The following is a 26,437-nucleotide window of genomic DNA, read 5'->3' as shown; positions in this document are numbered from 1 at the left end:
AAAGACACTGGTCCGATCCTGATCTCGAGTGCTGCCCATTTTCCCTGTGACAACGTAAAATCACCGGGCCTCCCGTCTCCCTCCCACATCAGAAAGACGTGTGGATTTAGAATAGAATAGAATAGCCTTTATTACGCTACCCACAGTCAACAATGAGAGGCAATAGAAAGAAAGCAATAAAACCAACATGAAACAAAAAATATCCATCACAGTGATTCTCCTCCAGTCCCTCCTCACTGTGATAGAAGGCCAGAATGTCTTTCTCTTCCCTGCTGTCTTCTCCCGCGGTCAGGCGGTCGCACTTACCACGTCGGGGTGGTCGGGGCTCTCGACATTGAAGCCCCCGCCGGGCGGTGAAAAATCCCACGGCCTAGTCCACAGCAGGCTGACCCAAGCCCTGCAATTCGGGGCGGACGAAGACACTGCCGGAGCTCCCGAAGTCGGCCCCCACCTAGGAACCTGCGAGCTTCCAATGTCCACAGGGCCTGCGGCCGAAGCCTCTGAAACCTCCGAAGGCAAGTCGCAGCTGCACTCGCAGTGCCACCACAGCCTCCAAAGACAGCCAGCTCCGCAGGTGGCGAGTACAGTCCGGTCCGCGGGTTCTGGGAAACAAAGCCCCAGGTGGTCCTAGCTGGAGGCCGCCAGCTCCAGGTGTTTGGCCGATGGTAGGCCACAGCGTGAAGGGAGATACGATCCAGAAAAAAGGTCGCGTCTCCGTTTGGAAGAGACATCTTTTTATCGTTTCCCCCTCCCCCCCCACACACACACAGTACACAACCACAAAAAAACACTACATCACATCCAAACACTACAATTAAGACAAAAACCACAAAAAGACAAACGGACTGCAGGTGAGCCGCAGCTGCTGCGCAGCGCCACCACTTCCTGTATTTGTAAAATAATCACACTTTAAATTACCCCAATGTGTATGGAATTGATGACAAAGTGGGACAACGGTTGACCGATAGTCGATGGGGCGCAGGGCCTGTTTCCATGCTACATTTATAAACTAAAATATAGGGGGATTGCACATAAGGTCAAAGTGCGTGACGCATGGAGTTGATCAACCCGTCTGGAGGACATGGCAGCTTACCGCATATACTACCAACCAGCTTACACTGTTTACTACATGCAACAGGTACATTCTTACCTTGAAAAATCCACCAAAAGCCAATTTTTGTGTTGTAGAAAATGAGGAAGAAGCTGGAGGATCCGGCGAAGGAAGAGGAACCGGGAGGAGGCCTGCCAAGCCCCTAAAAGCAAGAAGCAGCTGGGAAGACATCTTGCCAGCCGGCGGGAGAAGGAGAAACGTGGCCAGGAAGGGAGGCAGGAGAGCAAGGCCGAGACGCAGAAGGATCGCCGACCGGCCGGCCGGCGGGACAAGAAGAGGGCGATGAGGAAAGAGAAAGGACGGTGTTGAGCGAGCTGGAAGAGGAGCAGCGGGAAGACGTACAGGTATGTAGGTTAATTGGCTGGGTAAATGTAAAAAGTGTCCCTAGTGGGTGTAGGATAGTGTTAATGTGCGGGGATCGCTGGGCGGCACGGACTTGGAGGGCCGAAAAGGCCTGTTTCCGGCTGTATATATATGATATGATATGATATGAAGATCTTATCTATCCTTAATTAGCATATGGTATCAATCCGAGAAGTTGACACTTTCTCTTTCTCTGTTCCGCTGAGTTACTCCAGTTTTTTATGATACTTTCTCTTTCTTCGACGGCTTCTGACCCGCCGAGTATTTCTAACGGTATCTGATTTTACTTCAGGTTCCATTTTGCACATCCAATTAAATTAAGTTGTTTATTGGACCATTAAAGGAACTGTAGGTGCACAATGGATTTAAATGTTTCCTCGGGAAACATGTCGTAGCGTGTCAACCTACATGTGTGTGGAGAATGGCCGGATGACATTTTTTCATGCAGTGTTGAATCTCTGGAGGCGAGAGTATTTAAACAAGATGGAGATTTTGTTTTAACTTAAAGAAGTCAATCAAGGAATTAAAGGCAATGGAGAACTAGCATGAGTTCCAGGGTAGTTCCAGAGATGAGTTCCAGGGTAGATCATCCATGACAATATTAAATGATGCGGTAGACTTGAGGGGTCGAGTGGTGAGCAAATTTGGGTCCCACATCTGAGGAAGGATGTGCTGGCTCTGGAGAGGGTTACAAGAATGGTTCCAGGAATTCTGAAGGTTTACAAGAATTATTCCAGGAATGAGTGGGTGAGCGTTTGACAGCATTGGGCCTTTACTCGCTGGAGTTTAGAAGGTTGAGGGGGGACCTCATTGAAACATACAGAACAAATGAAAGGCATTGAGTGGGTGTGGAAAGGATGTTTCCACTGGTGGGAGAGTTTAGCACCAGAGATCACAGCCTCAGAATTAAAGGGCGCTCTTTCAGAAAGGAGGTGAGGAGGAATTTCTTTAGTCAGAGGGTAGTTAACCTGTGTAACTCATTGCCACTGCGAGCTGTGGAGATCACGTCAGTGGATATTTTTAAGCTAGAGATAGACAAATTCTTGATTAGAACGGGTGTCAAGGGTTATGGGGAGAAGGCAGGAAAATAGGATTCGGATACAGCGATCAGCCATGATTGAATGGCAGAGTGGACTCGATGGGTCAAATAGCCTAATTCTACTCAAAACTTGTGAACATCTCCTCTTGCCCCGATTTTGTTCTGTCCTCTCATACTGTTTGAACAGGTCATAGAACCACACAGTAATATAGCATGGAAACCAGTCATTCAGCGCAACTTGCTTTTGCCGAGCAAGATGCCTCATCTACACTCATCCCATCTACCCACTTTGGTTGATATACTGTTAAATCATTCATCTCCATGTACCTGTCCAAATGTCTTTAAAATGCTGTTGAAGTCTCTGCCACAACTACCCACCTGGCAGTGATGGAAGGCTATGTAGTAGGGAACTCTTCCAATTACGATAGGCCCATTTGGCCATGTTTGGCCCATATCCCTCCAAAGTTTTCCTATTCTTGTGAAATTGGGCAAGTGACAGGTGTCAGTGGGGAGACACTTTGGGGCCAGTGACCATAGTTCTTTTTGTGTTAAAATAGTTATGGAAAAGGGAAAGACTGCTCCATGAGCTGAAGTTACAAATTGCAGCAAAGTGACTGTTGATGGTATTAAACAGAAGCATAGAAATATTGGTTGGGGTTTTTTGTTTGAGGGAAAAGAGTCATCTGGTTGGTGAGGTAGTGATCATTCAAGATGTGCATCTTCCTGTTGGAGTAAAAGGCAAGGCCAGTAGGAGGATGCAATGCTGGGTGACCAAAAGTATGGAGCCTCTGGTTAGAAAAGAAGGAAGGAGGAATGGTCAGGTACAGACAGCTGGGACCAAGTCAGCCCCCAGTAGGTGACTAGGTGATGTACAGGACAGCTAGGTGATGTACAGGAGGGTGTGAGCAATAGGGGTGTGAGCAATCTTTTGCAGAGAAGATAAAGAAGAAAATAGATTTTCAGGGTATTTTAACCAAACAAAAGACTAACTAGGGAGAGAATAATTCCCCTCAAAGTATAAGGGGCACATCTACTAGTGGAGACACAATTTTTACCAGGGAGGAAACGTGAAGACGAGGGAACAGGGAAAAATAATAAGGAATTTTGCAGATAGTCTGCATTACTGCTTTGGAGCTAATGAACATCTTAAAAGTATGACAAAGCAATGAATTGAGGTGGAGACGGGGGTATTGGGAGTAGAGGATAGACCTCATCTTACTCAGATGCCAAACATTTTACCTCCACTTCCCATTCCCATACTGACCTTTCTGTCTTGGGCCTCCTCCACTGTCAGAGTGTGGCCAAATGCAAATTGGACGCACAGCACCTCATATTTTGCTGAGGCAGTTTACAACCCAGCGGTAGGAATATGGATTTCTCTCATTTAAAATAACCCTTGCATTCCCTCTCTCTCCATCCCTCAACTGCCCTGATCATCCGACTAGTTTCATTGTCATCCTGATTATTTTCATTGTTTGTATCCCCTTGTTATCACCTTTTCTACAGTCAACAATGGAGCATTGTATGCTCCACCTTTCCATAATGCATGTGGGAACTGGAGCAGCAGCTGGATGACCTCAGGACCATCTGGGAAAACGAGAGCTTCCAGGACCTACAGTGCTTTGGTCACACCGAGATTATAGAGAAAAGGTGGGGAATTAAATGTGGAGTGCAGGAGACCACAGTTTACCACCAGGATAATTATCTTTGGTTTGCTTCAGATACCTGAGGGTCAGAATAGGGGAGATGAATGTGTGGCTGAGGGAGCAGGGATTTAGGTTTCTGCATCATTGAGATCTCCTCTGGGGCAGGGTTGACCTTTATAAAAGGGACGGGTTGCACCTTAACTGGATGGGTACCAACATCCTGACAGGCAGGTTCGCTAATGCTATACGGGTGGGTTTAATCTAAATTGGCAGGGGGGGTGGGATCTCATACAGGACAGAGGCAGGTGAGAGGTTAGAAGTGGTGAGAGAAATGTTGGAGGACAGAATAGGCAGGAGAAAGGCGGAGAGTGAGGAAGGATGGTTCATTTAAACTGCATGTATTTTAATGCAAGGCGCCTGACAGGTAAGGCAGATCAGCTTAGGGCATAGATAGGTACGTGCGGCTGGGACATTGTAGCCATTACTAAAACTTGGTTAAGAGAGGGGCAGGACTGGCAGCTCAATGTTCTGAGATACAGCCTGGTTAGCACACAACAAAAGCTTTTCACTGTACCTGTACACTGTGCACGTGACACTAAACTAAACTGAGAAGCATCTTAAAGACTACTATTGTATCTGCCTCCATCAACACCCCTGGCCTCATGTTCCAGGCAGCCACTGCTCTCTGTCAAATTCTTGCTCTGAACATTTATTTCAAACATTGCCCCTTTCAACATAAGCCTCTGTCCTCTAATCTTGTACATTTCCATCCTCAAAAAAGGCTACTACTGTCTACCCTGGTGGGGAGGGTGTTCTAGTATTTGGACACACTGGTGAATGAGAATCAGCAATGCTTCTGAGTCAGGATGGTGCATGACTGAGAAGGAAGCCTGCATGTGGTGTTATTCTTCTGTTCCAGCTACCCTGGTCCTTCTTGGTGGTAGCAGTCTTAGCTTTGGGAGGTGCTGCTGGAATAAACCAAACAAGTAACTGCATTATGTCCTGTAGATGTTCCACACTGACAGTGTTGATGTTGCTCTCATTATCAGGCTGTGCTTGAAGTCCAGGTTTAGCTGCCTACAGCATCAGAATACTTCTATGTATTTGCCAAGATCTGTGGTGTGATGGAGCAGCTATTGAGGTACCTCACAGTTCCCAATGACCCAGATACAATTCTGACCCTGCAGTTTGCACATTCGCTTTAAGAAAAGCTGGAGGCTGTTTCGATAGCAGTATTTAAAAGGCTTTTAGATAGGCATGTAAAAATGCAGTGAATAGAGATTTTGATCATGTACATGCAAATGCAATTAGTTTAACTTGATATCATGTATGGCATAAACAATGCACTCCTGTGATGTGCTGCTCTCTGTTCTAACACAAAATGTATACATTCTCTGAGGAAGTAAACCACAGTCAAACCAAAAGCAAAAATAAACCCATGTCTGCAGGTGCTGGACATCTGAAGTAAAATTCAGACATGTTGCGAATACTCAACAGTCCTTGTGGAGAAAGAAAGTCAGTGAATATTTCAATCTTCCATTAGAACGATGAAAAGTTTAAAATTAATTATGTTTTAATCGGAGAAGGATGGAGAGAATGGACATGTCTGCAGTTGAGTGGTTTAAAATTTGGAACAGAATGAAAAAAGTAGAGGGGAGAAAACAACATTCCTGAACGGTATGATACTGAACAACGTGCACGCAGGAAAGGCTGTTTTTTTAAAAAAACTGATGGTTGAGTTGTTAAATTAATTAATTACATTCCAATTTTGAAAACCCGGAGAGGGTTATTCATAAGCGGCCTGTATAATCTTGCAAGATAAATTGCATTTGCAGTCTTCGTCGTATAATTAAAGCTCCTCCCCGGGTGCAAACGCCCGACTTTTGTACGGCTCGTACAAAGAGCGAACGTTTGAGAGAACCACGAGATGGATTTGCTGGCTGTGCGGGGCTGCAGGCATCTTTCCTCGAGCTTCTCACTGTCATCCTACCATTGCCAAGGGGATGAGCGGCGGCGACGTTTTGGAATTAGAAACAGAAAATATTGGAAGCACTGAGCGCGTCAGCCCATCGACTTGAAACATTCGGCTTGATTCAATCCGCACAGATGTAGCCTCGCCTGCTGAAAATTCCCAGTATTTTTCGTTATATGCTATTTCACTTTCCAGCATCTGTAACATTTGGATCTGTTTCCCTTTAAGTTTTCTTCAGCGGGATTGATAAATTCCCCAGCAAATACAACAATTATAACTTTTCATGGGGGGCTGGAGGCAATGCAGAGCGCCATGAATGTGGCAGAAAGTGTCTGAATAGCGGTCACGTGGATTCAATGTCTCTCGCCGTTGATATTTGCATGAAATACTGCGGAGGTTGCCGATTGAAATGGCGCCAATTATTGCTCAGCTCGCACTGGATTCGACAAACCCAGAGCCTGCTCACCAATAGGAATCCTTCACTTTGTGATTCCTCATTTGCATACGGTCACCTATTAAAGAACGCACACGCCTCACTTTCCGCGCAATGACCATCTTCGACCATGCCTGAATTGGTATCAAAGGGCAGAGCATCGAAAAAAGTGGCAAAGAAAGCAGCCGCGAAGAAGAACCATAAAGGTGAAAAGAAACGTAGAAAAATAAGGAGGCAGAGCTACGGTATTTACATCTACAAAGTGCTGAAGCAGGTTCACCCAGATACGGGCATCGCTTCCTCAGCCATGAGTATCATCAACTCTTTCGTCGACGACATCTTCGAGCGCATCGCCTCCGAGGCTTCCCGTCTTATCCGGTACAGCAAACGGCAGACCATCTCCTCTCGGGAGATCCAGACCTCCATACGCCTTCTATTGCCTGGCGAACTGTCCAAGCACGCTATTTCTGAAGGAACAAAAGCGGTCACCAAATACACCAGCTGCAAATAAAGACCTGCTTCACCACAACACAATCCAAAGGCTCTTTTCAGAGCCACTTAGAAAAACACGAAAGGCCGACCAACGCTTTATTTTTTGTGGTTAACAAAGCGGTCAGGATCTCGTGAAATAAAATTTCATGAGTACTAGTATCAGACTCCCATCTCCACCCTTTTCTGCCATCCGTAGAGACAGTTCCCTCCACAACTCCCTGGTTAATTCATCTCCTTCTTACCCAAATACTCCCCCCTACATCAAGGACATGAAATACCTCTCCCTGTACCTCCTCCCTCGACTTTGTCCAGTGACCCCGACAGTCCTTTCAGGTCAGGCAGAGGTTCACTTGCATCTCCCCTAATCTCATCCACTGTACCATTTGTTCAAGATGTGGACCCTTAAAGGCGAGAACAAACAGACTGGGTGATCGTTTCGCTGAACACCTTCGCTCGGTCTGCCTGAGCCTACCTGATCTCCCAGTTGCCAAGCACTTAAATTCTCCTTCCCAATCCCTCACTGGCTCTTCTATCCTCAGCCTCCTCTAATGTCAGAGTGAGGCCAAACGTAAATTGGAGGAACAGCATCTCATATTTTGCTCGGGCAGCTTACAACCCAGCAGTATGAATATTGATTTCTCTAACTTCAAGTAACCCTTGCATCCCCTTTCCCTCCGTCTCTCCCCCACCCTAGTCATTGTACTAATTTAAATGTCGTCCTGGTGAGTTTTATTATCTGTAACTCGTTTTCACCTCGCTCACAGCTAACAATATCCTGTTTTATTTATCATCGTTACTTTTCTGCATATCCTTCATTCATTTGTTGGGTATCTCTATATCACTGTCTTTTTCTCTTGTTTCCATTTCCCCGACTCAGCCTGAAGAAGGGTCCCGACCCGAAACGTCACCTCCACACATAACTGACATTTGAAAAACGGTTAACTTGCAAAGAAAGTCTAATATACATAAATATACACATCTGAGTTTTACCATTATCTTTAAGTCTAAATTAACATCCTGAGAATTTATGGGAATGTTGTTCACAACATTTATTTCAATTGGTTACAAATCGAAATAAGAATAAACTGTTTCTGAGTGTCCATGGATGGTCAGTGTATAAATAGCTGCATGTTGTGGATGGGTTTCTCTTCACAAACTGGTGAATGAAACTAGTGCAGGTTCAAGAAGGTTCTCGACCAGAAAGGACACCATCCACGCTTTTCTAAGATGCTGCCTGACCCGCTAGGTTTCTTGTCTCTACTGTATAGTTTGTTATGTTCCGTACGGCATAAAGAAGAAGTACACTCACACATTAGTTACCCGAATCGCGCCAGCCTTTATTACCAGCATTCTCGGTTTATATTGAACGGCGACTCATTAACATGGCACATGAATATTGTAAGGGGTTTCAGCGCCGAGCTTTCGCCCGACCTAAGGTCCCCATGCCTTGCTCTGATCCCTTGACCAGGCCGCGCACACTGGTAGTTACTTGAGTGGGTTCGACCCACTCACCCCTTACGGTTCTAGACACTGGACTTAGGTGCAGGAGCGTTTATAGTGCAGAAAAATTCCACCAGACCAGATTTGAAAACCAGGGTTTAAATGAAAAGGCTTTTATTCAGCGCTTGGGACTATTGTCCATGAATATTTATACATTGCTATATGACATACCTATTAAACACATATTGAATCACATGAATACCTTTGACTTATTAATCACAAAACACACAGTTCCACAAGACATATACACGAATACCTTTTACTTATGAATTCTTAAACACACAGTTCTACAAGACATATACACGACTGTAAGATGGGGAACGTACGACGCATCGCAACATTGACCAACACATATTTCAATACACACCCAACGTTTATTAACAACCACCCTCCCCTCTGCACTAAACTATGTCCAGGATATGCAGGATTTGGAGTACATGCTCACCATGGGGCTGTTACTGGGGTTACTGGCTGTTCGTTTTGCAGTATTTCTTCTCGAGTTGCGTGCCTGTTCCTCTCTCTTGCATCCGTTCTTCTTACCTGTCGTTTCTTCCTCCTGCATTCGTTTGACTTCCTTCTGACTCTCTTCTTGACTTAACTTCTTGACTCAAAAGTAGTGGCCAGTTATACTATTTCTGACCCGTCCTATCTCCCGCCAGATCTTGGAATCTCTTTGTTCAAAAAGATATGTATGAGTTTTCTTCTGATCTGCCTTATGTTCGGGGATACCGGGGATGGCCAGACGGTGTTAATTGGTATTTCGTTGTGAGGTGATGGGTGTTAACTGGTTTCCCATCACCTACCAGGTAGTTTTCTATGGGCTATTGTGCCCCCTCAACGAGATGAACTGTTTAGGTCGGCTTGGGGCATTGTGAGTATGCTGATGTCAGCGCCCCAGTGTCTGGACTCCGACCTGGTTTCGTAGGTTTCTGCATGGCCAATACCCATCCTTTGTCCTGGCCGTGGCTTTGCAGAAACCTAGAGACTGGGTTGTAAGGTTTTTACTTTTTGTGGCTGGTCACGAGGTCCTGCGGCCATTTTAGGACCCACGGATTGTGACATCCTTTGTTAATCTGACCGCAGCCTTTCTCCGCTATCAGCCCCAGTCTCTCGTTTAAAATGTCCAAACTGCAGCTCTTTGGTTTGGTGTTGCTTTCCAAATGAGGGAAAACTTCTCAAATCTTACAGTCCCTCCTGTTGATTTGCATAACCCCAGCTTATCGAATCCATTAAATAATGTGGTTGAGCAATGTTTTCCCGATTCTCCATATCCAGACCCCTGAGGTTTTAACTAAACTAGTGTTTCATTGCGAACGTACAGTCCTCATCTTAGGCTGACCTTTACTGCCCGTGTCCCGGGCAAAACTATATTACAAGTATGTACATTTTCATGTCAGACATATACACCTACACCTTGTCCCAGGCCGATGCCTCCGCCATCCTCCTACTGGTGTCCGCTTTAATGTAGGACATGAAAACAACACAACAGCAAAACGATACATTTTTTTACATTCCTTCACAATCACTCTTGATACAAATTCGAAGAGGAAAATACAACACAGTTTATACAACTTCGAAGAGGACAATATAAAAACACAGTCTACTCGGTGCGGAGGGGCACGTCCTCCTAGCAGCTTGCGGCTGGGTCCTGCTCGCCCACCCGCACGTAACGGTCTCTCCATTCCCCTTGATGTACTCGGTTATTGAGGTGCTGCCCTCTTTTACATTTTACGCATATCAAATATAAGACTATCCCTGCTTGTATCACAACTAATGCGTGTGACGCTATCCTAACCCAAGACGGGACCTCGATATTGGTGAACAGGTCCCACCATGGTGGGATCACGATGTCTAATATTTCGGACCCTATCTCTACGGTCTTTTGCTCCAGGGTGTAAAAGTGTCTTTGCGACACGGCGACTGCCTTTAACAGGGTTGTGAGATGTTCGGGAAGAAGGGGAATGGCGTACCCGAAATGCGCTACAAATCGCTGCAGGTCGGTGAAGTTTTCCTGTACAGTTAGGTGAACCGTGGAGGGTTCAGGAATGGGGACAATTCGCTGCTGTGCCACTTGAACCTCTGCCCTGGGTTTAAAACAGAAGCTGCTGTCTCTTACCGGACACGAACCGTGCTGTCCGTGTCGATAGTACTGCGCTGCAGTGGTAATACAATAGGTACCATCCCCTATGTATGCCACCTGTGGGGGCACATGGCTCTGTGCCATTGCCTCCATGGTACAATTCATAGGCTTCGCGCCAGCAGTCCTGAACCCGCATTGCTGTTCCGAAAAGGCATTCAAGTGCTGAGGACACAATATGATATGTGCTCCCCGGCTCCGACACCCCGAGAGGTCAGTACCCATCATCGACTGCTCCCAGCGGATGACGTGCGATGGGACCGCTGCATAGGAATATGGGCTCCCCCCTGAATGACTCCAATGTTCTCCACCCTGTACACTGGTGCGGGCCTTGTCGTCTTGCCCAACACTGGCATCCGCAGCACTATTCCCATGACTGTGTGGTTTGACTGGCCACAATCTACGGGAACAGGGTATGCCTCCGACGCTAACCTGAGCTGGCACGGGGTGAGCGCATTCTGAAAGGGTAGCAGCGCCTGTAGGTGCTTGTTACTGATCCAGGATGGGACCAATCCTCCCTTTAGGTCCTCGAGGTTGCTGCGGCCCTCGCCCAGCAACCATGCCCCATACAGTACGCATACCTCATTTTGCGCTGCCTGATCGGACGCGTTCCGATCTTCCCTAATCAGTGCATTCACCGTCCGGCATGCCTTTCCAGCTCGGCAATTATCTCGCGCAGGTGTAGTGTCATTGCCTGGTCCTCATGCAGCTCGGACCCAACGACCTTGTTCTCATCCGTGAGGATGCCCTTTAACTGCGACTTTAATCTGTTAATCTGGGTTTGCAGCTCCACGGTATCTAGAGCGTTGACCACAGATGTCCCGGTGTTAAAGCCTGTAAATACATCATTTACTACACCCCTCCTATGCCTCCCCGTCTGACTCCAGTCCTCCGGCTCTTGGCTATACAAGCTCTCCTTGTCCACACTGGCAAGGTCGAACTCGTAAAATTGCAGGAACATGTTGGTCAGTAGCACCTGGTACAGCCTTTCAGTTTCCCTGGGGCACCACCTCGGTAACCGCACCTCGGTGAGGTTTAAGATCACCGAGGCTACCGTGTAGTGCACCCCCTGGTACAATACCTGGTCAGTCGGTATCAGTACCAGGCCATTCCCGGGCCCCTTAGTGGTTTTTGGGCACTCACCCTCCTGTGCTACTGCCAGTGAAACTGTGGGAGGTGTAATGCGTGGTCGTGTGATGAGTTCAGTGGCGTTTACCGGGATCGGGGAAAGGGGGACCCCACAAGCCCGCGAGCTAACATCCCACCTCATCCCTTTACCGTCATCCTGCCACTGTCTCTGGAAAAATATGCTGTTGCCCGTGGGGCAGCGATACCTCGAACCCCACATACACATATAAATCCCCTCATCCGGTTCCCACCATTTGTCCCAACACACACTCAACTGTTCTTTAGTCCCAGAAATAGTCCTGTGAGTGTCGTTGTCAAGTCTCTCCCACTCAACAGTGGAGCTGGCCATTGTCCTGCTCGTTTTCCTCAGCCACCACCGCCTGCTCGCGGGGACCTTCCCCGTGCATACCAGGCAGATCCTTTTGCCAACGGTGGCGCTGATCTTTTGGGCGATGATCTTGACTCTCGGGCACAATAATGAAGTGTCCCGATAAGCAAAACCTGGGGCGCTGGAATACTCTGAAGAGTTCGATCCTAGCCACCCCGGCCACCGGCATTCATGGATGTAAACTGCGGTCTCCTCTGCTTCTCTCCTTCCAGTCCCATCAGTCGCGATGGGAGCCGTGTCCCCGGAGCATCCGTAGACGATTATGTCCTTGATGCGGCCCCGATAGGCCCACCCGCATCCGATCGTTGTGGCAAAGATCCACCATACGAGTGCCTCCTTCCATTCCAGAAAACAGATAAAGAAGAATGGTATAGCCAGCCTCTTGTGGAGCGCTTGGCTTTGTTAACGCCTCTGCGGGCGGGTCTCTTGACCCCCAACCTGCACCCCACACCCACACATCCTGGACGCATCAACTTTATTTACAACTAAACTATCCCCACAAAACTTATCTAAAATACTTTAACTTATCTAAAATACCTAATCCTTATCTAAAATTACCTAAAATATAATACAGTGCCACCTTCCCCGGGCGGCTCAGCTAATCCCTGTCAGGGCTGCAGCGGGTCGTCTCCTGCGGCTGCACCACGCTGTCTCCCACCTTTGATCCTCCGCAGCCTGTCGCTGCCTGGCGGGGGCTAGGTCCCCTCCGAGACGTAAGCCCCCTCCTCCTTACTTGGCTCCCGTACCTCGGGGCGTGATTGACCTCTGGCCAAAACTTTCTAAGTTGGGGTTTCCTGCTGGACCTACGGAGGATCACCTTAGACACTGCCCCCTGGACAGCATGGCTGAGGACCGGTTCCTGCCGTGCCGCAGCTCGGGTACCCCCCGCAGCTGCCGACCCTAGCCCCGCCTCATCCAGCTCTGCCCCCTTGGTGCTGGGTATACCCGCGTCATCCAGCCTCACCCTGCCTGTATCTACAGGTGGTGAGCCTTCGCTCGCTACCCCCGCCTTCCTGGTGCTTGAGTCGGGGACGTTACTGTCGTCCCCCTCCGACTCCTCTTCCTCCGTAATGGGATCCAGCCCCTGGTCGAGCTGATCAGGCTCTTCCTCGTCCGAATCCCACCCAAAACGCGAGACCCTCCATTCCTGGAGAATGTCCTTCCCCCTCACGCAGGCAACCTTGCCTGCCTGCGTGACCTGCCTCATTCTTGGCTCTGAGTCCCCACTCACAGGGCTGGCCCCTGTGGTTGACCCCTGTGCCCCCGGCCTGTACAATTTACATTGATTGACGTGGAACCACTTAATCTGCCGGGGCATCTTCACGGCGTAGACCATGGGGCTTGCTTTATCTACAATGCTGTAGGGCCCCGTGTAGAGTGGTTCGAAACTACCTACCCTAGCGTAGTTCCGAACCATTACTAGTTCTCCTACCTCCCACTCCTGTAGCTTGCGCGGCTCCAGCAACAGCTTGTTACCCAGGTGCTGCCTTCCCATGCTCCCAGCCGCCTGCCCGTGGACCTGCTTTAGATGCTCGAAGAGGTTCTGGACAAACCTGTCCCTCTTAACCTCTTCGAGCTGACCCTCCGTGAGCACCGGGGCCAGAACATTGGTGGGAGTGCGCATAACCCTGCCAGTCATCAGCTCGTACGGGGAATATCCCGTGCTTTTTGACTGGCTGGCCCTGATCCCCATGAGGACTAGGGGCAGGACCTCCGCCCATTTTTGGGGCGAGCCCGTAGCCTCCTTCCTCAGCCTTTCTTTCAGGGTCCTGTTCATGCGCTTCACAATCCCTGATGACTGGGGATTGTGGGCTACGTGCCACTTCCCCTCAATGCCCAGGAGCATGAGGGTGTTCTGCATCACCTGTCCGGTGAAATGACCCCCTTGGTCGGACTCCACAAAACGAGGAAGCCCCCACCGTGAGAACACCTCCCGGACCAGGATCCTAGCAGTACCCAGTGCCGTAGCTGCCTTACAGGGGAAAGCCTCCACCCACTTTGTGAACACGTCAATGAGGACGAGGCAGTACTTATAACCTCCTTGGGTGGTGGGCAAGGGCCTGATGTAGTAGATCTGGATCGACTGCCATGGTCCCTCCACCCTCCTGACGTGTCCCATGGGCACTTTCCTTTTCTGGGGGTCTGGGTTATTGGCAGCACAGACGAGGCAGCTGGCACAGAACTCACGGACCTCGTCCCTAAGCCGCGGCCACCATCCCGCCTGCTCTACCCGCTGCCACGTAACCTCCGGTCCGGGGTGCCCTGCCCCTGGACCCTCATGTGCCAGCTGGAGGAACTCCCTCCTGTGCTGCTGTGGCACAACCCACTCTTCGGCATGGAAGAGCATGCCTTCTTTTACGGAGAGGGCCGCCTTACCGTAGAGACCCTCTACCTGCTCGCCCTCGTTAACTGCGCTGAGGACGGCTTTTAAAGCAGGATCCTGAGCTTGGACGGTCCTCAGGTCCAGAGGCAATGTAACCTTTGGGGTCCCGACGTTACCTTCCTTACCCTGGATCGCTGCTACCTGCCTGTGCCCATAGGGGTCCCAAAAAATGCCACTGCGGGCGCCCTCCTTCGCCAGGGCGTCCGCCTGCTTGTTGCCCTCCCACCGGGGCTCTGTGGTGGAATGAGCCTTCACCTTATGGATGAAAACCTCCCCTTTCTCCCCTACTGCTGCTACAATCTGCTCTAGCAGGGGTTTAACGGTTAAAGGCCTCCCGTTTGAGGAAGTGTATCCGCGACGGGACCAGATGGCCAGGTACTCTGTACACAAATTGCAGGTGAACATACTGTCCGAGCAGATCGTGTATGGGGTTGGGAACCTCTCTGGGTGGGTGATAACGTACGCCACCGCGGACAGCTCAGCCTGCTGCGCGCTCATGAGACTGGGGAGCTTAATTGCCAAGGCAATGCCTGCCTTGGGGTCATAAACTCCACACCCCGTGAGTCGTTCGCCAGCTGACACCGTACTGGAGCCGTCCACATAGATCTCCCGGCCTGTGGGATGGATCCCAGCCCGTAGACCTATGTCGACGTCCCAGACCCCCTCCACGGAACACCGATGGGCCGTTCCGGGATATATTAAATTTGCCGCGAGCTTTGGCTCGCACAGACCTTCAATTTTTAGATTCATCTGTGAAAGTAGGAGGGTCCAGCGCGCGATGCGGGCGCTGCTGACAGTCCCATCCTTGATCCTTCCATCCAGAAGCATCTGGGTGGGTGTGTGATGGGTGAGGAGAGTGATTGGAGAGGTACCTGTGAAGATTAAAGCCCTCTTCACAGCCCAATGCATGGCTAAAAGGTGCCTCTCGCAATTGGAGAAACTCCTCTCCACATCGGTAAGCACCCTGGAGGAGTACATCACTGGTCGCAGCCTACCGTGCCGTTCCTGCAGCAGCACGGCACTCAGGCTGTCCCCACTGGCTGCCACCTCCAGAGAAAACCCTTTCTCCCCATCTATGGCTCCTAAGGCTGGTGCGGTTTGCAGATCCCCTTTCAACTTCTCGAACGCGGCCTGGCAACCCTCATCCCAAGACCACTCCACTCCCTTGTGTAGGAGTCGGAGTAGCGGTGCTGCGGTGGCCGCGTAGTCCTCGATGAAGTCTCTGCAATACCCGGTCAGTCCCAGGAAAGACCTCACACCCGTTATTGTATAGGGAATCGGCAACTCCTGCACTGACTCCCTCCTAGCCTGATCTATGGCCCTTTCCCCGGCGAGGATGGTCAGACCCAAGAATTTTACTTCTGGCAGACCGATCCGTGCCTTTTTCAGATTTATTTTAAAACCCTTCCTAGCCAGCAGCTCTAGCAGCTCGGTCAGCAGTGGACCGTGCTCCTCCTTTGTGTCTGTGAACAAAAAGAGGTCGTCCACATACTGCACGACCTGGTGGCGCTGGCTAAACTCCCTCAGGCTATCCGCCATACACTGGTGAAAAATGCTGGGGCTGTTGTGGAAACCCTGTGGTAAGCAGTTCCAGGTATACTGTTGCCCTTTAAAAGTAAAGGCAAACTTGTTTTCTGGTCCTCCCGCCGCAGCGGAATGGACCAAAACCCATTTGAAATATCCAGCACCGTGAACGTGGTCGCGGATGCTGGGATACTTCCCATGAGGTCGGCAACTGCTGCCACCGTGGGTGCGCAGGCGGGGATATTACTGTTGAGGACCCGGTAGTCCACCGTGGCCCTCCATGAGTTATCCGGTTTCCTAACCGGCCACAATGGAGAGTTTACGTGTGTGGCTATCGGCCTCAGTACGCCCTGCTGCACCAATGAAGATATGGCTATCTCCAAATCGGGTTCTGCCTCCTTGGGGAAATTGTACTGCCTCTGGGGTCTGGTCATGGGGTCCCCGTCTATGCTGACCTCAAACCCCACTACCCTACCACAATCGTGTTTGTGGGTCGCAAATGCGTTCAGGTTGCTCCCCACACACTCTTGTAGTTCGGCCGGGACCTCCGCCACCATGCACTCGAGGTCATAACCCTCGGGCGGCTTCATGGTGCACAGAGTCCCTTTCCCCTCCTTTCCCCTAATCACCATTATCTCACCCTTACCGCCCTTGTCCACCCAAAGGCAGTGGTTCCGTAAGTCCATGAGTATCCCATGGCTTACCAAAAAATCGGAACCAATGATCCCCTTCCCACCCCCTTCTGTCCACTTCATCAGGATACACTCCCATGTGGTATGGAGTGCCCCCAAATGAACGGACAGCGGGATGGAATGCGCGCCAGCCTGTTCCTTCCCCGTGAACCCCGCCAGTGCGAAAGGGACCCCTGTGGACAGGGGAGAGTCAAAGGGTTCCTCTGTGTGGACCACGGTGCATGAAGCCCCCATGTCCAACAGATAATTGCCCCTTTGCCTCTCCACTACCATCTCCACAAGCGGCCTCTTCCACGCATCGTAGCGGAGAGGACACAGATAGGCGGGCTGTGCGGGCTGATGTCATTGGGGAATGTCCAGTGTCCCTCCCGTACCCAGGGAGCCGGTAGCGACTGCCACCTTCCCCTGTGCGGTCATGAGGGACCGCATCACCTCGATCATCGTTTCGATGATCTCGGGCTTAACTGGGACATCGGCGCGCAGGGTGGTGCCAACCCTATCTTCCTTGATGTGGACCCTGCAATCTTTTCGCCAGTGCCCCACATTACCGCACTTAAAACACTTGGACTGTGTGGTAGGGTTACCCTCCTGTCGCCATCCCTTTTGGGCCGGTGCAGTAGCCTCCGCTACGTGCACCTTCCCTTTAACTAGCCGGGTGGTCGTACTCCGGGTGTTTCTATACCCTACCGTGAGACGGTCTAAAACTGCCTCCTCCGTGCTATTTGTGGGATCAAACCAGGCTTTCGCCTGCTCCCTGACGGCTGCCAGGCTGTTTGACACCAAGCATCGGAGCCACTGGGCTCTCCCATTCCCGGCCAGGTCATCCCGTGCGGGGACGTGCGGGCAACTGCTCTGATACACTGTCCACAGTCGCGCCGCAAAAACCCTTGGGGGTTCTCCCTCCATCTGGAGGGTCTTTCTTAATCGGGCAAATGGACCCTCATCGCCCACCCCCAAGACTTCCAGGACCTCGTCCCGCAGGAGATCGTAGGTCCTGGTCCCTCTTTTACTCTCATCTGAGAGGCATTGGAGGATCGAGCTGTCCAGGGAGAACAGCAACAATTTTGCCCGTTCTCCCTCGTCGCAACCTTTGATTGCGGCGGTCTGTTCTATCTCTCTGAAATGCAGTGAGGGGTCCCCTGATCCGGACAATTTTGTTACATGCCCGATCATAGCTCTTAAATGCTGGAAGTTGTGGGGCACCACGATCTCGCTCTGAATGGCTCCGACGTCCCCATTCTCCGTGGTGGGTCCCCGTCTGGTTTCCCGGACCGGGCACATGGGTGCCGGTGCCGAGTATTCTACCGGGAGCTCCTCTCTCTCTCTCTCCCCTACACTACCCCTTTCCCAGGATGCCTCGTAGCTAGGGGGATCGCGGAGTTTGGGGGCTGAAGCCACCACGGTCTTTCTGGGGACCTGAACCTGGACCTTCGCACCCGCTAGTGACAGGCCCGCGGGGAGGTTCATTAAACAAACCAGCCCGCTTGCTTTATTTAAAGCACCCCGCAGACCCTCTATCTCCTGCAGGCAGGCCCCGTGGTCGGCCCCTTCCGACCTGTCCTCCAAAACCATTTTATAGGCTGCCCTAACTCCCTTAAGGTTCTCTTCCTGGGTCTCCAGCTGGTGGCTCAGGGAAGCGCACTGCTCCCGGAGCCTGCCCTCACTGAGCATAGTCTCAGTGGCCTGACACTCCATCAGCTCTACCCTGGCTTCGTGGCGGTTGGTCACGACGCGGCGCTCTTTGTTTAAAGAGTCCAGAGCCTCGATCAACTGGTTCCCATCCGCAGCCTTCTCCTCTACCTCCTCCTGAAGGTCCCTGATCTGGGCTGCCTGTGCCACAACTGTGCCAAAAGCTGGACTTGCCTTTTATAGCAGGTCAGCCAGACCGCCTTTTCCACAGCTTTCTTATGGGCTTTACTGGCCGTCCACCGGATCGCTGCATCCAGTGGCGCTTGTCATCTAATAAAGCACACATCCATTGTTTGGTGATATTCACCTTGCTAAACACATAGTCCGCAATGCGCTCGTCCATTATGTCCCTAGTTTTCAAATCTTTTTCCGGCACACTATCATCCTGCTGCCAGTGTCCCTTCGTGGTCGCCATTATCTGTAAGGGGTTTCAGCGCCGAGCTTTCGCCCGACCTAAGGTCCCCGTGCCTTGCTCTGATAGTCAATAGTCAATAGTCGTTTATTTGTTACATACACATAAATGTGTAGTAAAATGAAACATTACCCGCAGTTGAACAATAAGACCAATAAGATTAATCAATAAAAATGCAATAACACATACAATCACAACTAACACCAAACAAAAAGAAACATCCATCACAGTGAGTCTCCTCCAGTCCCTCCTCACTGTGATGGAAGGCCAAAATGTCTTTTTCTCTTCCCTGCCGTCTTGTCCCGCGGTCAGGCTGTTGGATTTGCCACGTCGGGGCGGTCGGGGCTCCCGATATTGAAGCCGCCGCTGGGCGGTGAAAGGTCAACGGCCTATTTCAGGCCGCGCCGGACGGTGAAAGGTCCGTGGCGGGCCGACCCAAGCCCCGCGATTCGGGGCGGGCGAACACGCTGCCTCTGCCGTTGCCGGAGCTCCCGATGTCGGCCCCCATCCAGGGGTCTGCGGGCTTCCGACGTCCACGCGGCCCGCGCCGGAGCCTCCGGAGACGAGTCGCAGCCGCGCCCGCAACATCCGCAGGCAGCCAGCGCCGCAGGTGGTGAGTCCGCGCCGCGGGCTCTGCGAACCAGAGCCCCAGGTGTTCCCAGGTGAATGGCCGGTGGTAGGCCGCAACGGGAACGGAGACACGACACAGAACAAAGGTCACGTCTCCGTTCTGGAGAGAGAATGTTACAGTTCCCGTTCCCTCCCACCCCCCCCCCCCCAAAACATAACATACAACACTACATCATATTAAACTACAATTCAGACAAAAACAACAAAAAACACAAAAGACAGACGGACTGCAGGCAAGCCGCAGCTGCGACGGCAGCGCTGGCTCCTTGACCCTTGACCAGGCTGCGCACACTGGTTCCCCGTGAGTGGTTCGACCCACTCACCCCTTACGGTTCTAGACACTGGACTTAGGTGCAGGAGCGTTTATAGTGCAGAAAAATTCCACCAGACCAGGTTTGAAAACCAGGGTTTAAATGAAAAGGCTTTTATTCAGCGCTTGGGACTATTGTCCATGAATATTTATACTATTGCTATATGACATACCTATTAAACACATATTGAATCACATGAATACCTTTGACTTATTAATCACAAAACACACAGTTCCACAAGACATATACACGAATACCTTTTACTTATGAATTCTTAAACACACAGTTCTACAAGACATATACACGACTGTAAGATGGGGAACGTACGACGCATCGCAACATTGACCAACACATATTTCAATACACACCCAACGTTTATTAACAACCACCCTCCCCTCTGCACTAAACTATGTCCAGGATATGCAGGATTTGGAGTACATGCTCACCATGGGGCTATTACTGGGGTTACTGGCTGTTCGTTTTGCAGTATTTCTTCTCGAGTTGCGTGCCTGTTCCTCTCTCTTGCATCCGTTCTTCTTGCCTGTCGTTTCTTCCTCCTGCATTCGTTTGACTTCCTTCTGACTCTCTTCTTGACTTAACTTCTTGACTCAAAAGTAGTGGCCAGTTATACTGTTTCTGACCCGTCCTATCTCCCGCCAGATCTTGGAATCTCTTTGTTCAAAAAGATATGTATGAGTTTTCTTCTGATCTGCCTTATGTTCGGGGATACCGGGGATGGCCAGACGGTGTTAATTGGTATTTCGTTGTGAGGTGATGGGTGTTAACTGGTTTCCCATCACCTACCAGGTAGTTTTCTATGGGCTATTGTGCCCCCTCAACGAGATGAACTGTTTAGGTCGGCTTGGGGCATTGTGAGTATGCTGATGTCAGCGCCCCAGTGTCTGGACTCCGACCTGGTTTCGTAGGTTTCTGCATGGCCAATACCCATCCTTTGTTCTGGCCGTGGCTTTGCAGAAACCTAGAGACTGGGTTGTAAGGTTTTTACTTTTTGTGGCTGGTCACGAGGTCCTGCGGCCATTTTAGGACCCACGGATTGTGACATCCTTTGTTAATCTGACCGCAGCCTTTCTCCGCTATCAGCCCCAGTCTCTCGTTTAAAATGTCCAAACTGCAGCTCTTTGGTTTGGTGTTGCTTTCCAAATGAGGGAAAACTTCTCAAATCTTACAATATGCATGAATACATTACACTGCTCTCTCTTTTTAAAAGTATTAAATCCAAGTACTCAGTTACAATTTTCTTGTTGTGATACTTGATTTAAACCAGTATTGTTTATACCATATTTATGAGATTTCAAATGATAAACATAACATATTTATTTTGCATATCTACACATTTTTGTTTTACTTGTGCAGTGAGTTATCTAACTTATAAATCTAACTTAATTACTGGTTTACACTTCCTGCCTGATCGTCCAACCGTAACAGGTGCAACAGGTGTAACAGATGTAAGTGTAGCCTCAACTGTCGGCTTGTTTGGCTCTATTTTAATACACTGACCTTGACCAGAGGAGTTTGTTTCTTTATCTGTACTAACTGAATTTTGTGTATCAACCACAGTGGTCTTTTCTAACTCACCTTCTGATGAATACTGAGGGATTAGGAATTCATGCTCAGTTTTTGCTTCATCTTTGGCTGGAATCATTTGATCAACACGAACACTTTTGATCTTGTCTCCAACTTTCACTAAGTATCTTTTTGTTCCACACACTTCCACTATTTTCCCAACATCCCATTTGTCTCGACTGGACTTGTTGGGAGGACTGAGAACACAAAATTACTTGTCTGGCTTGAAGCTCCTCTCCTTTTTGTGGAAGTCAAAGTGGCGTTTTTGACTTAACTGTTTTTGCTCAACTCTCAAGGTCAAATTGGGTTGAACTAGACAGGCGCATTCTTAGCCTTCTCTTCATCAACAGTTCTGCAGGTTAGTAACCTGTAGTTGTGTGTTGTGTGGTATGGAGTCACGACGGAGGCAGAGACTCTCACAAAGTTTACGTATCTCGACAAGCTGTTAAATCACCATGGAAGAGAAGGATATAGATGAAATGCTCAGAAATGTATTTCACTATATGGGAAAGTAATTTCAGAATATTATCGAATTTTGGAAGATGATAACCACTGTCGCCAGACCCACCTGTTTCCAAACTGTGGAATGTAATGTTCTTGAGTCTTGAGTTTTTAGTGGTAGATATTTTGGGATAAATGGACGTTACTCATATTGACAACTAATGTGTTAAGACGTTATCAGCAGTATAATCAATTTTATAGTAAACCAGATGAGAATCAGGAGAGCAGGAAATAGACAAGCTCTCTGGACCCTTGCTCCATCTGGAAATCCACCCACATTCCTGACCCCTGGTGTTCCGGCCCCAAACCTTGACTGCGGCCAAACACCATGCTTGCACTCTGCACCACCCAGCTCTCATAGTCACTGAGCCAGATGTTGGACAATCAGGATCACCAAACAATTGGGTGGCAGATCATTGGTGTTTGATGGACCAATTGTTTTGGGGTCAATCAGCCTCTGTTTCTTTCCTATTACTAATTTCCATTGTTTCCTTGTTTACACAGATCCTTTGTTCTCCTGAATCTTTGCAATCTATCTGTAGAAACAATTGCAGAGACCATATTTTAAATTGATAATATTTTTTAAAGGAATATTCTTTAAGTGAACGGTTAACATTTGTGTGCCAGGATGTTCCATTAAACGTACAATGTCAGAAGGTGGTGTGCACATGCTGGGAGAGATCCTGCTGCAGGGGTCAAATTTTACCATGACTAACAAAGAAGATATAAAAACAGGCTTCAAGTGGACAAGTTGAACAAGTGGACAGTAGGAGTGACTACCACAATTAAGATGGTCAAGTATTGTAAGCGGTTTTGAGTGCAGAAATAAAGATGTCTTTCTGCAGTGACATAGAACATTGGTGAGACCATATCTGATTATTATATGTAAAGCTGGACTACTTTTCTAAAAAGTGATGCTATCAAAGGGAATGCAGCAAAGATTCACAAGACTGTTTCCTAGGATGGGGGGGGGGGGGGGGAGTACAATATGAGGACCTGTGAGTAGTCTCAGCCTCTGTACAGGCCCACTGTTGATTTGCCGGCAACTGATGGTCCGAAACCTTCTTTAATTCTGCCAAGATTATGAAAACGCACCGTGGATGAACGGATGTTTGTGGAGGCAAGGATGTGAAACACTTATGGGATAGGAGCCAACCTGGACTCACCAAAGTCATTATGCAGTGCATTTTATGAATATACAGAACTTCAACAAATATTAGATGATAGTAATAGCAGATGCAAGTGTCTCTGTAAAATCGAATGGGTGTTGCAAGGCCAAGTCACCGGATGGATTTAAGAGAGAGTTCAATTGAGCTCTGGGGGCTAGTGGATCAAGGGATATGGGGAGAAGACAGGCACGGGTTATTGATTGTAGATGATCAGCCATGATCACATTGAATGGCTTGAAGGGCCGAATGGCTTCCTCCTGCACCTATTTTCTATGTTTCTATGAGAATAATTGCACATGTTGGATAACTGAATTGCATTTCTATCTTATTTTGTGGTACCAAACTTGAGATAATGCAGTTTAGGTTTCAACGCTTTACAGCTGGAGTGCCCCATGCAGTTTGCAGCTGTTAAAAGAGACTTTGGGTTATTTTCAGGCAACTCGCCAGCCCCAAAAAAATAAGGGAACGCTCACTGCTAATGGATGTCCTCGGGCATGGCAGTAACCCACTTGGTGTGGATGGTTCAGTTTGGTGTCCTGCGGCACAGGGCTTTGTGGCAAAGGCAGCACAAACATCAGGGTAGTCGTGTGCTAGATACAGCAAATTATCTACTTGCCAATTTTACTTCAAAATCACTTTCCATATCAATGACCGAACCAGACTTTGACCAGAGATATTATCATATCATATCATATATATACAGCCGGAAACAGGCCTTTTCGGCCCACCAAGTCCGTGCCGCCCAGCGATCCCCGTACATTAACACTATCCTACACCCACTAGGGACAATTTTTACATTTACCCAGCCAATTAACCTACATACCTGTACCACTTACTTATGATCTTGCAATTCCTTGTTTATTCTTTACATTTTTCTTGTTACTGTCTTGCAGACTTTTCTTGTGCTATAATTTATATTTATGATTTATATTTGTGTGTGTTTATCTTGGTCTATGTGCCTGTCATCCTGCTGCAAACAAGATTTCATTTGTACCTGTATGTCAACAAAAAACTTGATTTGACTTGGCGTGGATTCGGTGGGCCATTTTTGTGCATTGTCATGTTGTATTTAGACGGAAATTTAACTATTAAAACAAATATTACACCACGATGAAACTATTTCAGGATATATTTAATGGCTTTTAAAAGAGCCTTTTGTGTCAAATTGTATTTTATGTCATTTAGATGCAAATTTTGCTGGGGTGGCCGGTTTTCTTGGGCAGCAGTACAGCCTGGATGTTGGGTAAAACCCCACCCTGGGCAATGGTGACCCCACCCAACAGCTTGTTGAGCTCCTCGTCGTTGCGGATGGCGCTGCAGGTGGCGGGGGGTGATCCTGGTCTTCTTGTTGTCGCGGGCAGCGTTACCCGCCAGTTCCAAGATCTCAGCTGTCAGGTACTCCAGCACCGCCGCTAAATAAACCGGAGCGCCAGCACCAATGCGCTGAGCATAGTGACCCTTCCGCAACAGTCGATGGATGCGACCAACCGGGAATTGCAAACCAGCTCGCGAGGAACGGGTCTTGGTTTTGGCGCGTCCTTTTCCTCCAGTTTTACCTCTTCCTGACATCTTCGCTTCACTCCTCATAAACCAAAATGAACCGGATTCCGCGGTCGCAGCTCCTTTTATATCTTTGTCACTGATAGAAATTCGAACCGTTTTTATTGGTCAATGGATTCCCCTTTGTTACTCATTGGCCTTCCACGGCGCAGTAAAAGAGCAACGTTCGAAAATCTCAGCGAATGAAAATCGAGATCTTAGTTCTTTATTCCTAATTAGCATATGGTATCAACTACCCGAGAATTTGACACTTTCTCTTGGACGCCGTCTGACCCGCTGATTATTTCAAACGGTATCTATTTTTATTTTAGGGTCCGTTTTGGACTTCCAATTAAATTAGGTTGTTTCGGAAACTGTAAGTGTACAGTTGGTTTAAATAGGTTTCCTTAGTATTAGACATAGAAATACAGTAATGCATTGCAGCAGCAATAACTTTTCACCACTTCTGATTTGTAAAAAGATAATTAATTAATTGGATTTTTGGGGGGATAGTGAGACACAAATCTTGCAACTAGGCTTTATATATGTGTACTGGAGACACAGGGAACTGCAGATCAGGGCAAAAAAAGCGCTGAAGGAACTTACCAGGTCAGGCAACATCTGTGGAGAGAATGGACAGACAATATTGCTTCTTGCAGAGGTTAGTGAACATCTGGAACTTGGATTCTCCTGGTAGGTTGTGGAGATGAGGGATTTAAAGAAGCGGGAGATTTTTTTACCTGAAAGGGGTAGATCAAGGAATTAACGGCTCTGGAGAACTGGCATAAAAGAGATGAGGTTTATTGTAGATCAGTCAAAAACCGTATTCAATGGTGCAGCAGGCTTGAGGGGGCCACTATTCTACTCCTGCTCCAATTTTATTAGATCCTGCAATTCTTTTTCAACATGTCACAGAGTCACAGAATCATACAGTATAGAAACCAGCCCTTCGACCCGACATTCCCAATCCGAACAAGAACCACCATCTACGCACGTTTGCACCTGCCTACTTCTGGCCATTATCACACAAAAACATTCCTATCCATGTACCTGTCCAAATGTTTTTTAAATGTACCTACTTCAACTACCTCCTCTGGCAACTCTTTCCATGTACCCACCACCCTCTGCATGAAAAGGTTGCCCCTCAGATTCCTATTACAAGTTCATAAATGATCAGATTAGAATTAGGTCATTTGGCCCATCGTCTACTCCATTCAATCATAGCTTACTTATCTTTCCCTCTCAGCCTCATTCTCCTGCCTTCTCCCCATTACCCCTGCTACCCGTACTAATCAAGAATCTATCAATCTCTGCCTTAAAACTCATTTGAAGTCCTCCACAACCTTCTGTGGCAATCAATTCCACAGATTCACCACCCCTGACTAACGGGCTTATGATTGACTCACAGGAGGGGCTAGGCCTGGAATCATTCTCGCAAACCTCCTCTCCCACGCCAGCACATCCTTCCTCAGATATGGGGCCCAAAACTGTTCGCAATACTCCAAATATGGTCTGTCCAGTGCCTTATACAGCCTCAGCATTACATTCCTGTTTTGATTTTCTAGTCCTCTCAAAGTAAATGCCAGCATTGCATTTGCCTGCCCTACTGATTCGAATTGCAAATTAACTTTTTGGGAATCTTTCATCAACACTCCCAAGTCCCTTTGCAACTCCGATTTCCGAATTCTCAACCAATTTAAAAATAGTCCACATTTTTAATCCTGCTACCAAAAATGCAGGACGACGCACTTTGCTACGCTGTATTCCATCTCCCACTTCTTTGCACAATCTCCC

The 26,437-nt window shown here is 48.7% G+C and overlaps 1 protein-coding gene and 1 pseudogene across 1 annotated transcript; one reads left to right on the top strand and one right to left on the bottom strand.

Annotated features, from left to right (window-relative positions):
• Window positions 1-6,694: 6,694 nt before the first annotated feature.
• On the top strand, window positions 6,695-7,075 carry LOC144607335 (histone H2B 3-like). Its single transcript, XM_078424087.1, has one exon. The coding sequence runs from the start codon at window positions 6,695-6,697 to the stop codon at window positions 7,073-7,075; it is 381 nt and encodes a 126-aa protein (XP_078280213.1).
• Window positions 7,076-24,285: 17,210 nt separating this feature from the next.
• LOC144607334 (histone H2A-like) lies at window positions 24,286-24,673 on the bottom strand (annotated as a pseudogene).
• Window positions 24,674-26,437: the final 1,764 nt, after the last annotated feature.

Source organism: Rhinoraja longicauda, chromosome 28, assembly GCF_053455715.1.
Source record: "Rhinoraja longicauda isolate Sanriku21f chromosome 28, sRhiLon1.1, whole genome shotgun sequence".
In the NCBI taxonomy this organism is placed as follows: Eukaryota; Metazoa; Chordata; class Chondrichthyes; order Rajiformes; family Arhynchobatidae; genus Rhinoraja; species Rhinoraja longicauda.
This window is presented reverse-complemented; position numbering and strand designations above follow the sequence as displayed.